This window comes from Xenopus laevis, chromosome 4S, assembly GCF_017654675.1.
Source record: "Xenopus laevis strain J_2021 chromosome 4S, Xenopus_laevis_v10.1, whole genome shotgun sequence".
Classification (NCBI taxonomy): domain Eukaryota; kingdom Metazoa; phylum Chordata; class Amphibia; order Anura; family Pipidae; genus Xenopus; species Xenopus laevis.
The window spans coordinates 64,216,053-64,231,412 of NC_054378.1; the positions used below are offsets into that span (position 1 = coordinate 64,216,053).

The 15,360-nt window shown below is 37.7% G+C and overlaps 1 protein-coding gene across 2 annotated transcripts in view; it reads left to right on the plus strand.

Annotated features, from left to right (window-relative positions):
* The window catches only part of gng12.S (guanine nucleotide binding protein (G protein), gamma 12 S homeolog), a 59,109-nt gene extending 46,919 nt beyond the window's left edge, over positions 1 to 12,190 (plus strand). For both annotated transcript variants that reach the window (XM_041561341.1, XM_018260742.2), the window contains 2 exons: positions 7,353 to 7,457; positions 9,483 to 12,190. In XM_041561341.1, the coding sequence (XP_041417275.1) occupies positions 7,365 to 7,457; positions 9,483 to 9,608 (219 nt within the window). In that variant the 5' untranslated portion in view covers positions 7,353 to 7,364 and the 3' untranslated portion in view covers positions 9,609 to 12,190. The remainder of the gene's footprint in view (positions 1 to 7,352; positions 7,458 to 9,482) is intronic.
* Positions 12,191 to 15,360: the final 3,170 nt, after the last annotated feature.

Here is a 15,360-nt window from a genome sequence, read left to right on the forward strand (position 1 = left end):
ACACATTTCGTAACGTATCAGCATAAAACATCCTAAATATGAACGCCAGGGGTCTACTGAACACTTTGATGCCCAATTTGCATAGATATACTAAACTATGTGGCGCACAGAGACCCCCAAATGACAATAGTGTATATACATTTTCACGGCTGACGCGCTGGCTGCTGCAATATGAGCACCTGGTGTGTGTATTATGCGAGATTAGACCCCCCTAAAAGTACAGAGACCCCAGAAAACCATATATTTTCAGAAAGTACACATTCTGACGAATCCAATATGGGTAAATAAGTGTTTCTACTGCAAACTGCCAGACTGCAAATCAATGCTGAACGTAACCGTTTTTATCAAATTTCTGAAAATCGTCACAAAGCTTGAATTTTACCCCATTATATGCCCCACATTTCGTAACTTATCAGCATAAAACATCCCAAATATGAACGCCAGGGGTCTACTGAACACTTTGATGCCCAGTATGCATAGATATACCAAACTATGTGGCGCACAGAGACCCCCAAATGACAATAGTGTATATACATTTTCACGGCTGACGCACTGGCAGCTGCAATATAAGCACCTGGTGTGTGTATTATGCGACATTAGACCCCCCTAACAGTACAGAGACCCCAGAAAACCATATATTTTCAGAAAGTACACATTCTGACGAATCCAATATGGGTAAATAAGTGTTTCTACTGCAAACTGCCAAACTGCAAAGCAATGCTGAACATAACGGTTTTTATCAAATTTCTGAAAATTGTCAGAAAGCTTGAATTTTACCCCATTATATGCCACACATTTCGTAACGTATCAGCATAAAACATCCTAAATATGAACGCCAGGGGTCTACTGAACACTTTGATGCCCAATTTGCATAGATATACTAAACTATGTGGCGCACAGAGACCCCCAAATGACAATAGTGTATATACATTTTCACGGCTGACGCGCTGGCTGCTGCAATATGAGCACCTGGTGTGTGTATTATGCGAGATTAGACCCCCCTAAAAGTACAGAGACCCCAGAAAACCATATATTTTCAGAAAGTACACATTCTGACGAATCCAATATGGGTAAATAAGTGTTTCTACTGCAAACTGCCAGACTGCAAATCAATGCTGAACGTAACCGTTTTTATCAAATTTCTGAAAATCGTCACAAAGCTTGAATTTTACCCCATTATATGCCCCACATTTCGTAACTTATCAGCATAAAACATCCTAAATATGAACGCCAGGGGTCTACTGAACACTTTGATGCCCAATATGCATAGATATACCAAACTATGTGGCGCACAGAGACCCCCAAATGACAATAGTGTATATACATTTTCACAGCTGACGCGCTGGCTGCTGCAATATAAGCACCTGGTGTGTGTATTATGCGACATTAGACCCCCCTAACAGTACAAAGACCCCAGAAAACCATATATTTTCAGAAAGTACACATTCTGACGAATCCAATATGGGTAAATAAGTGTTTCTACTGCAAACTGCCAAACTGCAAAGCAATGCTGAACATAACGGTTTTTATCAAATTTCTGAAAATTGTCAGAAAGCTTGAATTTTACCCCATTATATGCCACACATTTCGTAACGTATCAGCATAAAACATCCTAAATATGAACGCCAGGGGTCTACTGAACACTTTGATGCCCAATTTGCATAGATATACTAAACTATGTGGCGCACAGAGACCCCCAAATGACAATAGTGTATATACATTTTCACGGCTGACGCGCTGGCTGCTGCAATATGAGCACCTGGTGTGTGTATTATGCGACATTAGACCCCCCTAAAAGTACAGAGACCCCAGAAAACCATATATTTTCAGAAAGTACACATTCTGACGAATCCAATATGGGTAAATAAGTGTTTCTACTGCAAACTGCCAGACTGCAAATCAATGCTGAACGTAACCGTTTTTATCAAATTTCTGAAAATCGTCACAAAGCTTGAATTTTACCCCATTATATGCCCCACATTTCGTAACTTATCAGCATAAAACATCCTAAATATGAACGCCAGGGGTCTACTGAACACTTTGATGCCCAATATGCATAGATATACCAAACTATGTGGCGCACAGAGACCCCCAAATGACAATAGTGTATATACATTTTCACAGCTGACGCGCTGGCTGCTGCAATATAAGCACCTGGTGTGTGTATTATGCGACATTAGACCCCCCTAACAGTACAAAGACCCCAGAAAACCATATATTTTCAGAAAGTACACATTCTGACGAATCCAATATGGGTAAATAAGTGTTTCTACTGCAAACTGCCAAACTGCAAAGCAATGCTGAACATAACGGTTTTTATCAAATTTCTGAAAATTGTCAGAAAGCTTGAATTTTACCCCATTATATGCCCCACATTTTGTAACGTATCAGCATAAAACATCCTAAATATGAACGCCAGAGGTCTACTGAACTCTTTGATGCCCAAAATGCATAGATATACCAAACTATGTGGCGCACAGAGACCCCCAAATGGATATATAGTAGATAAAATTTACAAGGCAAAACAAAATAAGGCAGTACAGGGTGAAATGCAAAAAAATCCAATAAAACCACAAAAATCAATGTTTTTTTTCCAGACTAGTGTTATCAGCTGTCAGAATCACAGTTTGAATATTTTAGATGGGCCAAACAGGTTATACGGCTAGAAAAAAGTGAACACAATATATGCAGAGCTGAAAATGCAATAAAATGGCTAAAAATTCAATAAAATGGCTAAAAATGCACCAAAATACCCAAAATTGCAATATAATCACCGAAATAACATACAAAAGGTATTGCACAGTACGGTTAGCGAATACGCTATGCGTAATGGCAATAAAACATTTTTTCAGCCAAAAAAGAAACGATGCGATAAGAAAAAAAAAAAAAGGCCACAATGCCATGTATGTGCGTGTGCGTGTGTACAAATGGTAAATTACATGTTATGTGCGCGTGTGTGCGTGTGCACATGTGTGTAAGTGCAGTGAGTGTAAGTGACCCCCCCAATCCCCAAAAATGTATGTGTAAGTGTGTGTAAGTGTGAATCTAAGTGTGTATTACTGTAATAAGTGTGTGTTGGTGTGTTTGTGTGTGTAATTGTTGCACTAACCTGAAAAAATCGCTGGAGACTGTTGCAGGCGATCAGGAAGAGCCCCTGGAAGACATCTGCCTCGTGGTTCCTGTCTGTGTGCTGTGGGGGCGGAGATCGACGATCCGGTGCAGGCTGCAGCAGCAGGACACGTAAGTAACACGTGCCTGCTGCTGTTTTTGGGCCCCTGGGCGATCGCGCCCCAGGGGCCACTCGATCCCCTGCTCTGCTCGTTGCCTAGGGGCAGGGGATCGAGCAGGAACGGAGCGAGCGGCTCTAACAGCCGCTCCTCCGCTCCTGAAACAGGAAATGCTGCAGAACGTAGAATCTACGTTCTGTGGCATTTCAAGTACCTTTGCCACAGAACGTAGATTCTACGATCTGTGGCATTTAAAAGGTTAACTTTAATATGTGTTGGTAAATGTTATTGCCTACTAAATTCAAACAATCACTAACAGCTCTTATTAAAGTCCCTCATTTCCAGTTATGCTTATCTGGCACACCCTGCTTTCTCTAAACTGAAAGCAAGCACACCATAATAGATATTGACAATTCTCTTTTCCCTTGCCTTTATTTTGTTGTTGTTCCTCTTTTATTTTGCAATTATATTTGACAATATTCTGTTTTAATATAATATCAATGTGAAGCATTGTATAACTTACTGGTCCTGTAAATGCTTCTTCATATTTGTGGTTGAAGTGGACTTTTTAGAGTTTGTGTGGTGGGGGGGTATATGCCCTTACCTATTTGCCTACATCTGTGAAGTGCATTTTGCAAATCAAAAAAGGAAAAGCTCTGTTTTTTGCCTTCAGTGTATGGTGCCTCTGCTTTTGGTGCTAAGTAAGAATCCCTAAGTGGCCCACAATCATAGCCATTACTTGCATATAATTCTTGAGGCACAATAAGACACCTGTGGGTATAAAGCACATTGGACAACTGGTATTTTCTGTCTGCTCAAGGCACTGGGATCCCAAGGTGCAGCATTAAGGTGGCCATACATGGGCAGTTTATTCCACGTGTATGGGACCCTCCAATATCTGGCCAAAAATCCTGTTCGGGCAAGGACCACGTCTGCTCATTGATGAAGTCCTCTGCATCAGACACATGCAATCCCGTTGTTTTGATCTGATTAAGCCAATGTCACCCACCTCAAGGTGTGCGTATCGGAAAAGGTCTGCTCATTTGGCAATCTCTTCAAACAAGCGGATCATTCAATGCATGACCAGCTTAAGACTGCCAGTGCTTCAGTCCATGTATGGGAAACAAGCCCTTAATTGGTCTTTGGCTTCTATTAGTTACTCAAGTGGGGCAAACTCTGCTCACCAGTGCTTGTATAGTCCCTTCTGTTAAAGGAGTGTTCGTTAAGTCAAATTAAGCTCAATATTTTTTTAGTTGATGTCAATGTAATTAGCAGACCAAAGGAATACAACAAATATTTCCTATTTCCCCTCAAAATACTAGATCTTTATATTTATTACAATATCAGATTCCTGGCAAGACAAGGTCTTTTTTTATGTTGTTTACACCTCTGCAGCCCACAGCTGCTATAGCTACAAGCAGTGCATGCATTTTATTGCACAGTATAGGTAACATTAGTAGAACTCCGAGCAGCTTCTGGCAGACCTTCTCAATAAGCCTTCACAATAGGATCTTACTCTGTAAGAGTATGCTTACCAATATGTTCCTATAAAGTATAAACCATCCAGCACTCAGATTAATTGCTCAGTGGCAAATGACCGTGCTTTGTGGTTTGTCATATGGCAGTTTGCAGCCTAATTCCTTAGCTTCTCTGTGATGGATATGTGCCCCACTGATTCCCGTAAATCCAAGCACTGCTAGGATCAGAGTTCATTTCCATAGTTGCTCAAGAGGAAATGCAAAGAGCAGTGTTTTCTTCTGTACGATTAACATACAAAAGCCGTGTGGTATAGTGTTTTTTTTCATAACCATTACCATGTCTTGCCTGTAGAAGAAGAATTAAAGGAACAGTAACTACAAAAAATAAGTGTTTTAAAGTAATGAAAATATAATGCAGTGTTGCCCTGCACTGGTAAAACTGCTGTGTTTGCTTCAGAAACACTACTATTGTTTATATAAATAAGCTGCTGTGTAGCAATGGGGGCAGCCATTCAAAGGAGAAAAAGCTCGTTACACAGCAGATAGAAGATAAGCTCCGTCTGTCTAATGGTGTTATCTGTTATCCATTAGTTAACCTGTGCCATATAGCCGTTTTTCAATTTCCGCCATTGCTCCACAGCAGCTTGTTTATATGAACTATAGTAGTGTTTCTGAAGCAAACACATCAGTTTTACCAGTGCAGGGCAACACTACATGATATTTTTATTACTTTAAAACACTTAAATTTTTTGGTGTTACTGTTCCTTTAAGTAACAGTCATGTCATGCCCAGAATCATATGTATTTCCAGCAAGATGATATTCAGCTCCTTGTCACCAATTTACTAATAATATGAAACATATTATAACATATGCTTTTGTAAAGGGCATCAGTCTGCCAGTATATGATACGATGGATTTCAGGTGTGCCGAGAATTCATTTGAAGAAAAAAATCAAATCTTATCTCTTTCAGTAACAGTCTGGGTGAGGTTTTTTGTGCTATTTTCCTGTGAAATCCTAGCTACAGTACATTACTGCATTCCATTGGGCTTAATAACAGCTGTGAATGTTTACCTCCCTGCTAGCCTAGATTCTGGGAACATTTCCTTGTCACCCACATGAAGTTTGCCAAACTGTTTTAAGATACATTATTTATGGCTAAGTAGCCAATGGTAAGCACTTGTGTTTAAAAAGTAAACACGGCACCTATGCAGACCAGAAATACACGGTACCTTTTCAACAGAGATCTTTCACTGTTACACAGCGTAGTAATGATATTTTTACATTTTTGTACCATAACCCTGGCTGATATCAAACCTTGACCCCAGGTAATCCCTGCACCACTGTGCTACCCACACCTTTGCCTAAAAGTGAAAGTTATAAAACCACATAAATATATGAAATCTAAACCTCTAAGGTGACAGAATATAAGACAGCTGTTAAAGTATGTGATTGCAATATCCCTTTAATAAACTGAAAATTGCATGCAAATTCTTTTAATCACAGAAAAATCATAAATGGTGGCATTTGAGTAGTTGCAACTCCAATTTTATGTCCAAGAGAATACAGATGCAATGAATGGCCTGGCATTTGTTGCCAGTCATCCACATGGCAATTGACCTCGTCTCGACTGAGAATTGTTGGCAGCTTTATTATGCTATGGTTAAATTAGACACTTCAGGTATTGTTTGCCAGCATCAAAAGGACCAAGACATTTCTACAAGTAACATTCTTGTGAAATATACAGTAATCTAACAGTGAGGACCAATTGAAAAAAACGCAAAGTTATGGGTACTTTGCAGAGACCAACATCAACTTGTATATCAATTAATATAGCCAGATCAATCACATGTAGGGATGCACCGAATCCAGGATTCGGACAGGATTCAGCCTTTTTCAGCAGGATTCGGATTCGGCCGAATCCTTCTGCCCATCAAACCAAATCCTAATTTGCATATGCAAATTCGGTTCGGTATTCAGCCGAATCTATCGAGAAGGATTCAGGGGTTCGGACGAATCCAAAATAATAGATTCGGTGCATCCCTATGTCCCACCAATCTAGTTGCATACCATATTGACAAATGTATGGTGAGACTTGTGTGTGGCCATATCTTAAAAACCCTGTTAGTGAGTATGCTGGAATGAAGAGCTCTCTTGTACTTAATGTCTTGAGTGACTGTAGAATTGCAGTTGCGCTGGTAGGTAGTGAATGTTGTGTCAAGTAACATTGCATATCTGTAGACTATTTCAGATCATCGGGTATGCGTGTTCCATTTGTAAATAAAAAGCCCTGTATTTATTTATTTATGTATACGCAATACTAAAAGCATACTCAATTAAAAAAAAAATCCTACCTGGTTGAAATGTTACTAAACAGAATAAAAAGATTATTGCTGTCAGGACCACAGTAAGCTCAAACTTTAAAGCAGTATTTAGCTCAGGGATAACAAATGGGGTGATATAATAGAAGGTCTGCCCACTTGTAACCCATTGTATCCATTGTATCCACATTGCTCCGGCAGGCGTTGTAGCTCTCCTACACCATAGGGCTGGGTGTGTTGGAGTACAAGAAGCTGGTATCTCTGGAATGCTGTGATTATTTGGAATAGCAGAGAACAACCTGTTCCTTTTTTTTCTTACCTTTCTAGACCTCACCAAAGATGTCTGCAAAAACAACCAGCACAAATAACATAGCACAGGCACGAAGAACTGTACAGCAACTGAAAGTGGAAGCCTCCATAGAAAGAATAAAGGTAAAAACCTACACAATTATTGCAATAAATTAAGACACTTGCCTGTCTTACATACTTGAATGTTTTCTTGCCTTGGGGCTTTTTGTAATCCTTAAAGGGATTCTGTCATGGGAAAAATGTTTTCTTCCAAAATGCATCATTTAATAATGCTGCTCCAGCAGAATACTGCACTCAAAATCCGTTTCTCAAAAGAGCAAACAGGTTTTTTTTTACATTTAATTTTGAAATCTGACATGTCAGTTTCCCAGCTGCCCCCAGCCATGTGACTTGTTCTCTGATAAACTTCAGTCACTCTTTACTGCAGTACTGCAAGGTGGAGTGATATCACCCCCCCCCCCAGTATCTTAACAACAGAGCAATGCGAAGGTAACCAGATAGCTGCTGCCTAACACAAAATAACAGCTGCTTGGTAGATCAGCACTCAATAGTAAAATCCAGGTCCCACTGCATTCTGTACATTGAGTAGTAGAAACAACAGCCTGCCAGAAAGCAGTATGTACTTTTTTTTTTTACTTGCAATTTTGGTGTGTAGGCAGCCATCTCGGTCATTTTGCCTGATCCTGTGCTTTCAGCAAGAGCCAGCACTTCATGATGGATGTGCTTTCACGCAGGCTATTGTTCCTCCTACTGAATGTAACTGGAGGAGTCACAGTGGGACTTGGATTTTTGCTTTTGATTGCTATTCTCATAATTATCAAGGAGATGTTATCTAGTGTTAAAGAGCTGTTATCTGATTACCTTCCCATTGTTCTATTGTTAGGCTGCTGGGGGGGGCATATCACTCTAACTTGCAGTTTAGCAGTAAAAAGGGACTGATGTTTATTAGAGCACAAGTCACATGACTGGGGCACCTGGGAAACTGCCAATATGTCTAGCCCCATGTCAGATTTCAAAATTAAATATTAAAAAATCTTTTTGCTCTTTTGAAAAAAATATTTCACTGCAGAATTCTGCTGGAGCAGCACTATTAATTGATGTGTTTTGAAAAAAATGCGATTTCCTATATGTAGCAAGTTGCAGCATGACTTGCTCTTGTCCATACCTGTGAGTGGGGATATATTTATGCTTTTCAATAGCAATTAATCTTATAAGAGCTAAGTACCACTCAGAACTATAATACAAGGAAATAAAAAAAGAAAGCAAATGTGTTAGTCCTAGTAAGCAAAAGAAGGCTTTTATGTTCGTTTTTTTTTTTTTTTTTTTTTTATGAGGAATGAGGAGGTGGTATTTAGCAATGACCATTATTTTGCACATTTCTATCCAGTTGTGATGGTAGGCACTCTCTATAGGTCTCCTGCCTGCACTGGAGACATAGTTTTAGTTGAACAAGAAATCCAAAGGGACACTATCTGTTGCAAATTCAGCGAAGCATTTATTCAGCATTTATTTGTGCCCCAGTATGCCCTTTTTCAAGTCTAAACCTAATGTAACTAAAACGAACATTTAAATACTAAAACTTTTGGTCAAAACTCTCAAATTCGAATTGTGAATTATCCAAACTCGATTTGAGTTTTAATTTGAATTTTGAGATTTATCATACTCTGGCCCTTTTAGAACTCAAATTCGACAATTTGTCACCTAAAACCGGCTGAATTCATGTATCATCAATGGGAGAGTTTCAGTGATCATTTTGAAGATGTTTGCAGCCTTCCTGCCATTCAAATTTTTTTCGGAGAAAAAACTCGATTCGAGTTTGGTCAAAATCTAATCAAATTGAAGTTTTCGAGTCTGTAAAATTCGTTTGAGTTTTTAGACATTCTAGTTTTTCAATAAATAGTTGAATAATTGAATTTAGAGTAAAATCAAATTCATGTTTAAAAAAAATAAATAAACTCACATGAATGCAAGTTCGACCCTTAATAAATGTGCCCCTACGTGATGGGTGGGTTAAATAAGTCCAACCCCTAATTAATGACATCACAGAACCCCTCTCCAGAGTCTATAAATCATAACCATAAAAATTACTTTTATGTCTATCAAGAATATCAATATCTTGAAATTTAGCCTGTTTCTCTCTTCTTTTAGATTTCAAAAGCATCAGCCGATCTCATGCGCTACTGTGATGAACATGCCAAGAATGATCCTTTGCTCATGGGAATCCCTGCATCAGAAAACCCCTTCAAGGATAAAAAGCCTTGCATTATATTGTAGTGTTATAGTTACTAGTGAACATCATTTTTTTTTTTTTTAAACTTTTGTCTCTCTTTCCAACACCAAACATATCCTAACTGAAATCATTTTTTAGGGTTTCTGTTTTCCACTTGAGAAAAAAATATACCAATAATTCTTTTATATATTCTACCTTCATAGCTTTCTTACACATGGGAACCGGTTTTTTTTAACCAAATGTTATGGTCTGAGTGAGGTAGAGCCATATTTATTTGTCAGCAGTGTCTACTTGTCCATTTTAAACCTTGCTAGAAAAACTGAAGACCAATGTTGCCTCAACTTGCTGCACAGGTTTGTCGTTGCAGGCAAGGAATGATGCAGGTTTATTATGAGCTGCCATTCATGCTGAATCCCCTTCTGCAGATTCAATCCAAATGGGAATCGGCAAGCCTCAGCCATGGACCGTTAGCATCCTCATCCCTCTTTCTAAGCCTTTGAACCTAGCACACTATAGGCTGCTTCTCAGGATCTTGCAAAAGCCAAATCGTGTTTGTACTTGAACTTAATGAATGTGAAAGCAACATTATTTTCAACAGTTATATCTTATGTATTGTGCAGGCGCAATCCTTTCTAAAACAAATGGGACCACCCATGCAAAACATCATAGGAGCTACACAGGCCCTTGTAGCAAGTTGTCTGTTCTTGTCACAATAATAACTTAATCCAAGGTAGCAACTTCTTGAGGAAATTATTATTGAGAGTGCAAGTTTGTTTCTTTTTTTTTTTTTAATTCAATTTGGACCAAGTAAACAGAACATGCACTAAATTCATATTTTAGAACAACAATCTACAATGCCAATATACCATACCTGAAGGGTAGTTAGAGACCCAGTGTTGGGTTTACCCCTGATGGAGAACCTAGATGTCATGTATTTGACTGGGCCTTTATCTCAGCTGAGATGCACCAACTCTTCTAGTAGAAACCCTTCTACTTGCACTAACCCTTCTGCTAGAAACTCCTATCTAGAAAACTAGTTTATCTTCCATTTTGTTTTGGTTAAAATCTATTTCCTATTGATGACATTTCTTCATACATATAAAGAGGATGCTTTATTACTGGTTGCATTTGTATATGACAGTGTATATTTTGTACACAATCAGCTTGCAAGATATGTAGTATTGAATGATAGGCAAGCTTGACTATCAAAAAAAAGATTTCTGCAGTTTGTTTACAGCATTATATAATCTGCCACATATGTGTAAGAAAAGGGGAAGGTGCATCAAAGCAATACAGTTCCATGATATCCCTTAATTATATCACCTTGTGTAATTGCTTTGATTAGTTAGTTATTTTTTCCCCCATCTTTTGGGGATTATGTAATAAAAAGCACAAAGTTTGCCCAGGAGTAGTAACCAATAGGAACCAATCGGCAGGTAGAATTTACTGCTCCCCTGTTTAAAAGCAAACCGCTTATTTGTTGCTATGAGTTACTGCTCCTGGGCAAACTTGGCGCCTTTTATTAGATATGGGGGTTTGAGTCTTGTTCAGAGATCCCCAACCTTTACAGTTGTGTGTCTGATGGTCTAGTAGAGGACATTAGGAGCAACATTGCTAATGGGGGATCAATGGGCTGCTAGGGTTTGATTTACTGGTGGCTAATTAAATATATTGGATAATATTGGATTGAATATTGGATCAAATGGATGTTTAACGCTCTTGTTTTGAGGAATTACTTAAGTTTCAAGCTGAGGTGGTTAAATGAGGATGTTGGCATGGTTCAGCTTTGCAGTCGGCTGAGAAACATTCCAGTTACAGTAATGCAATAAGATTTCACGTTTATTCATTTTATCAACAAGCTGACACCAACTACAGCTATTCTAATCCAAACAAAAAAAAAAGTACAGACTCCTGAATTCTGTGATGCTTTTCGACTGTTGTGATTGGCTTTTAAAATTTAAATATTATGGCATCTCCATCTGAAATAAGCAGAGGAGTGGGGTAAAAGTATAAGAAATAAGTCTTCTGATTAAGTAATATTGATAAAGTGTGGGCATAACCGCTCACTTTGTTTAATATCTTGTCCATTTGACAGAAAATACCATTTGTTTGCAACCAAAGATCTTTTTTTTATGTTTTCTTTTTTTACTGTACATAGTTGTGTACCACTGAAGTATAAACACTGAGATTGGATAAAATATCTAATTATATTTAGATGGTGAAAGCAGGTACAGGTATGGGATCCATTATCTGGAAACCCAGATTCCAGAATGGCTGTCTCCCATAGACTACATTTTATTAAAATAATCCAAATTTTTTAAAATTATTTCCTGTAATAATAAAACAGTACATTGTACTTGTCCAAACTAAGATATAATTAATCATTATTAGAGGCAGAACCAGCCTATTGGGTTTATTTAATGTTTGCATGATTTTCTAGTAGACGTAAGATATGAAGATCCAGAGCATTCTGGATAATAGGTTCTATACCTGTATTCCTACAAAAGCAACAGTCTAAAACTACATATACCACTGTATATGGTGCCCTTGTGGGGCCAGAAAATTTAAAACCATTTGTGTATTCGTACTTCTTTCAATGCCAAGTAATAAATAACATTCGAATTTCTGCTAATTATTATATGTGACAAAAAGAATTTGAGTACCAGTAACTCTGTCCTTTTGAGTCCTGTAGGTATTTTTGTTTAATTTCAGCTACTGTATGTGCAGTAATGGTCAGCAGGATATGCCATTGATATTTCATTAATAAGTATTTTTTTATAAAAGGCAAATGTTGCACTTTTACTATTGCCAGTGTGTTAATTATTGAACTATAAGGCAGCCAAGTTAACTTTCATTTCATGAAGCTTTGGCAATAAATTCTCTTTTATAAAACTGTTACAAATCCAGTATGCTCTAATAGCGGTGCTCTGACCCGATGCCATAGTATATATCTTAAGTGTTTCCTAAAATGTTTCTAAGGCTTATGTTTAGATTTTATGTTTCTGATACAAATGAATTATATATCCTTATTTGTGCATGGTCACTACATGAAAATTATTCTATTTAATTAAGGTACAAAATCAAGGTAGGGGGTTGTTATGCTTGACTCCACTATATGGTGTTTAGACTCTCTCGGGGGCTAGAGAGAAGTAGCAGAGCCGTCTCTGGTAGGAAGAGACACCATTTTTCTTATATTTAGCAAGTTGTTTAAATGGGAAGAGGGGGTTTTGTTATCACATTTTTTTTACGATTACGCTCTATGTGCCATAGTGGGTAATGTTGTGTATGGTTTATATCCAGCAGTGACACGTTAATGTATTCTATATGGATGTATATTAAATTCGCTTTAATTTTAGTTACAGTATGTAACTGGACACAAGTCTGTTTCTGTCACTTTATATTGGCTACAAATGTATAACTAACATTCTAGGGGAGGATTTATATGTTTTTAAGAAAAAATTATGTTCAGTTGTCAAACCAAGGCAGATTTCTCCATTAATATGCTGGTATTTGTACCCTATTCATATGTATTGGGGACAGGCCTCCAAATATTTATTTTTAGAATATTCTGATACCACTGAAGAAAGAATTGTTCACGACCAGGCTGGCCTTCCTTTTAATATCTCTTGGCAACAAGAACTGACTGTCTACAAATGTATCCTTGGTACAAAGGTAAGATTCGTCAATAATGCAGCAACAGTCACACTTACACTGACCTGTAATATTGTAATGAATTGGGAGACTGCAGGAAATTCTGAGAATTCTGAATATGGAAAGGGGAGATAGCTAACTGCACAAACGCCTTAGGTGGTTGTTACTATTCTTGGTCTACCCGTAAACTTTATGTAAACATAATCTTTGGATTTAAAGCGGACCTGTCACCAATACATAAAAAGCTGTTTAGTTTAGTCCTTTGCAAATTTGGAACCCAAATAATTTTTTTTCATTAAAATATCCATACCTGTTAAAGGTGTTTAAATATCTGAGGCACTGTGCATGGGAATTAGGTCCCCCATTCTGGTGCATACACGAGATTTTGTGTTGATACACAATTTATGTTAATGACAGTGTCCACAAAATGGATCCCGTCTGCTTGCTGTGATTGTGTAATTCCAAGACTGAAGGAAACCACATCTAAATAATAAATATAGTATAAGTAAAATATTTTTTGCTCAACTAACCTAATTGAAAATAATTTGGAATTATTTCTTAGGGTGACAGGTCCTTTCCTAGCAGATGTATTAGGACAAATAACTGATTCCAGTCGAAACAAAATCTAACAAAATAACTGCCTCTTGCACAAATCCTGCATGTAGAGAGACCAGATTTCTGGTGATTTTAATAGAGTGAGCCAAAATACAGGCAATTCTAGGCAAAAGGAGCACCTCTATAAGATATATAAGGATCATTCATCTGACACCCAACTCCTGAATGAAGACAGAAAGAGGAGAAACAGATGCTGAGATACAGAGGAATAGTGAAGATAAACTTGATTATTTCAGAAACGGTACAGAATTTTGAATCAAATATATTTAGAAAGTTTCTTATTTCAGTATGCTGAAGCGTATATTAAATTTTCATTTTCACAATAGATCCCCTTTAACATCAAGCTTCATTATATCTAAAGGACCATTAACGGCATAGACAAAATATTTTTTTACAGTGTCGCCTACATATAGGCAATGCGTTATATTTTGAGAGAGGTTTTTATTCAATGGTCCTATAAAGAGCCATGAATGATATTTGACCTCTGTTATCCTGTGAAAGGACTAAAATGATTATATCCTATAGAGCTTGTCCATTAGCTGCTGTTTCAACACATGATCTTGGCCGAATTTCAGCTTCAGTAGTTGTTCTCATGGCTACATAAAGTTGTATAGAAACTGTAATTGTGCTATTAAAAACAAAACGCTATTATATATTTTTTTAATGTTGCAGAGTTAGGGCTCTTGCAGAGTGCTCAATCGGTGATGCCTTCCAGAGTAGGGGAATGCAGTAATTGCACTCATTGTGGAGCAGGCATGCCCTGAATGCAGGTTGTGTTCTACCTGCAATCTGTGCAGTACAAACTAATGGAATAGCCTGTATGTGTGATGTCCTGCCTTGTTGGAGAATCTTACAGAGAAAAATATTTCCATGTTCCATCTGACATACTGGGGTGCAAATTTGCTGCTTTGTTGGTTTTGTAAACGGCACAGAAATACTGAATCCTGTTGCCTGTATAAAGATAAATGTAACTTTACCGATGACCAATTGAGTGCTAATATAATGATGCATTTGGCAAATAAAAATGTCTGTAAACTGAGTATATGTTGTATATGCTGTTTTTCATGCCACAAATTAGTGGCAGACGAAGTTGGAATAAATGCTATGTAACCTTTAAGAGCTATTTTACACTGCTTTTTACACATTTTTGGCAAATTTAGTTTTACAGGGCATGTACCAAAGTTTTGTTTTTTTTTAAATAGTTTTCATTATATTTCCATCTATAAAGCAATTGCTATGAAAATACTACTTTAAAAATGTGCCAAATAGTCCCCCTAATAGAATGCTATTACTTTTAAGGGGAAAAAGTTACAGCAAGCATTAGAAACCACTCATACAAATGAACTTTGTTCCTGAGTAATTGCAGAGAAATGCTTACAAATCCACTCCCTGGATGTTTTTCTTTACCTTGTAGTAGAATGTACTCTTGAGTGACTCCCAGTGCATGGAATGGACAGGCCCAGATTTGTGGAAAGGTCACCAAGGCCCGGGCCTAGGGCAGCAGGATTTTAGGGGTCGGCATACTGCCCA